Source organism: Buteo buteo, chromosome 5 (genome assembly GCF_964188355.1).
Source record: "Buteo buteo chromosome 5, bButBut1.hap1.1, whole genome shotgun sequence".
In the NCBI taxonomy this organism is placed as follows: Eukaryota; Metazoa; Chordata; class Aves; order Accipitriformes; family Accipitridae; genus Buteo; species Buteo buteo.
Window position 1 is genome coordinate 10,391,679 of NC_134175.1, and position 1,362 is coordinate 10,393,040.

A 1,362-nucleotide genomic window follows, 5' to 3' on the forward strand; every position below is an offset into this window, starting at 1 on the left:
AGCACTCTGCTGATCCACAGCAACTACTGAGAACGTGAAGATGGGTGTCTGGCTGGGCTGTGGAGAGCCTGGCAGTCTGTCTGAGGGAGATGGAGAGGCCACAATGGATGTGACTTAGTGAAAACTCGGTGGTTTTTTTTACACTCCTGTTCTGTTCTTGTTCCTCCCTGCTTGCTTGCTTTTTAAGACAAGACCATTTCCACAGCAACCAGCTATGACCAAGCATGCAGAGGTAATTCTGTCATGCTTCTCCTATGGTGTCTAACTAGTGTTGCACCTAGGTTTACCAAGCCTCTATGCTGAGCAACAAAGAGTCAATAGATGAGTTCTCGAAAGCAGAATCTGCTTTTGTGCTAGTGCAATCCAAAGTAGTTTTCATTCTTAGTGATTTACCAGATACCCACAGTCTCTTGTTCCTGATCTACTAGGGAAAAGCGCTAAAAAAAAAACATTTCCAAGTGATGTTGGACACTGATGTGATTGTTTCTGTCTCTGTGGCATGAGACCAAGTCTCTGGCTCCCATGAAACTGGCAGCAATCTGAGCTTTGCCCTTGGGTAAAGTAGGTATATTTCTTACACTGTTTCTTTCTGAGATTTACACCCAGGATCATTCTGTCTGTACAGAAACCAACTGCTTTATGAGTTCTTATCTGCTGAGTTCCTTTTGCGTGAAGCACTTAGCAATTGTGTGTTATTTTTCTTTCCTCAGAGAGGAGGAAGTGGCTCGGTTTCATGAGGTCATCGCCGATCCCAGGTACAGAGCCAACCCCCTCATGGCCATCAGTGAACATCTCTTCAAGAGACTGAGGCAGGAGGAAGAAGGTAAACCCCTCTAGGGTGTCAGCTGAGACCAAATGTGCACGCTGGAGCTGGTGTGAGGACTCCAGGCTGCAAAGGAGCACATCGCTAACATGACCTCTCAGGCACTTCGGTCCTTGGAAGCAATTCAGCAGGTTATTAAATCCAACGGTCCTGTTTTCTGTCTGCAGGAATAATGCAGTTCTCTCCTGACAGTGGCAGCTGATCCTTGGCAAGCAGCCTGCAGAGAGCAGGGTGTTCTGCGAGATCTTTGTGCAGACATTAAGCTCCCTGCGAAGTGTCTTAACACCTTTTCTCTTCTTGTGAGCAGGCACAATTTCTTAAATTGTGCCAGTGGCAATGTACCTGGTTTTTGTCAATTCCCTCCCCTTTCTGACAACACTGAAAAGAGGTTCTCTGCTGCTTTGTTGAGATGGTTCAAGACCCCAAGCCCTGGAGCCCAGAAGGCTGTTGTCGATCTGTGTAAGGACTGATGCTGCTGTTCAGAGACATTGTTTTATGTGAGAAATTTAGCTTTGCAATAAACACACTTTTACACAGTA

General features: G+C 46.2%; 1 protein-coding gene across 1 annotated transcript in view; it reads left to right on the forward strand.

The window, feature by feature from the left end:
* Nucleotides 1-1,362, forward strand: part of SLX9 (SLX9 ribosome biogenesis factor) — a 55,262-nt gene extending 53,900 nt beyond the window's left edge. Inside the window, exon 6 of the mRNA XM_075027757.1 lies at nucleotides 711-1,362. Coding sequence (XP_074883858.1) covers nucleotides 711-837 — 127 coding nt within the window. The 3' untranslated portion in view covers nucleotides 838-1,362. The remainder of the gene's footprint in view (nucleotides 1-710) is intronic.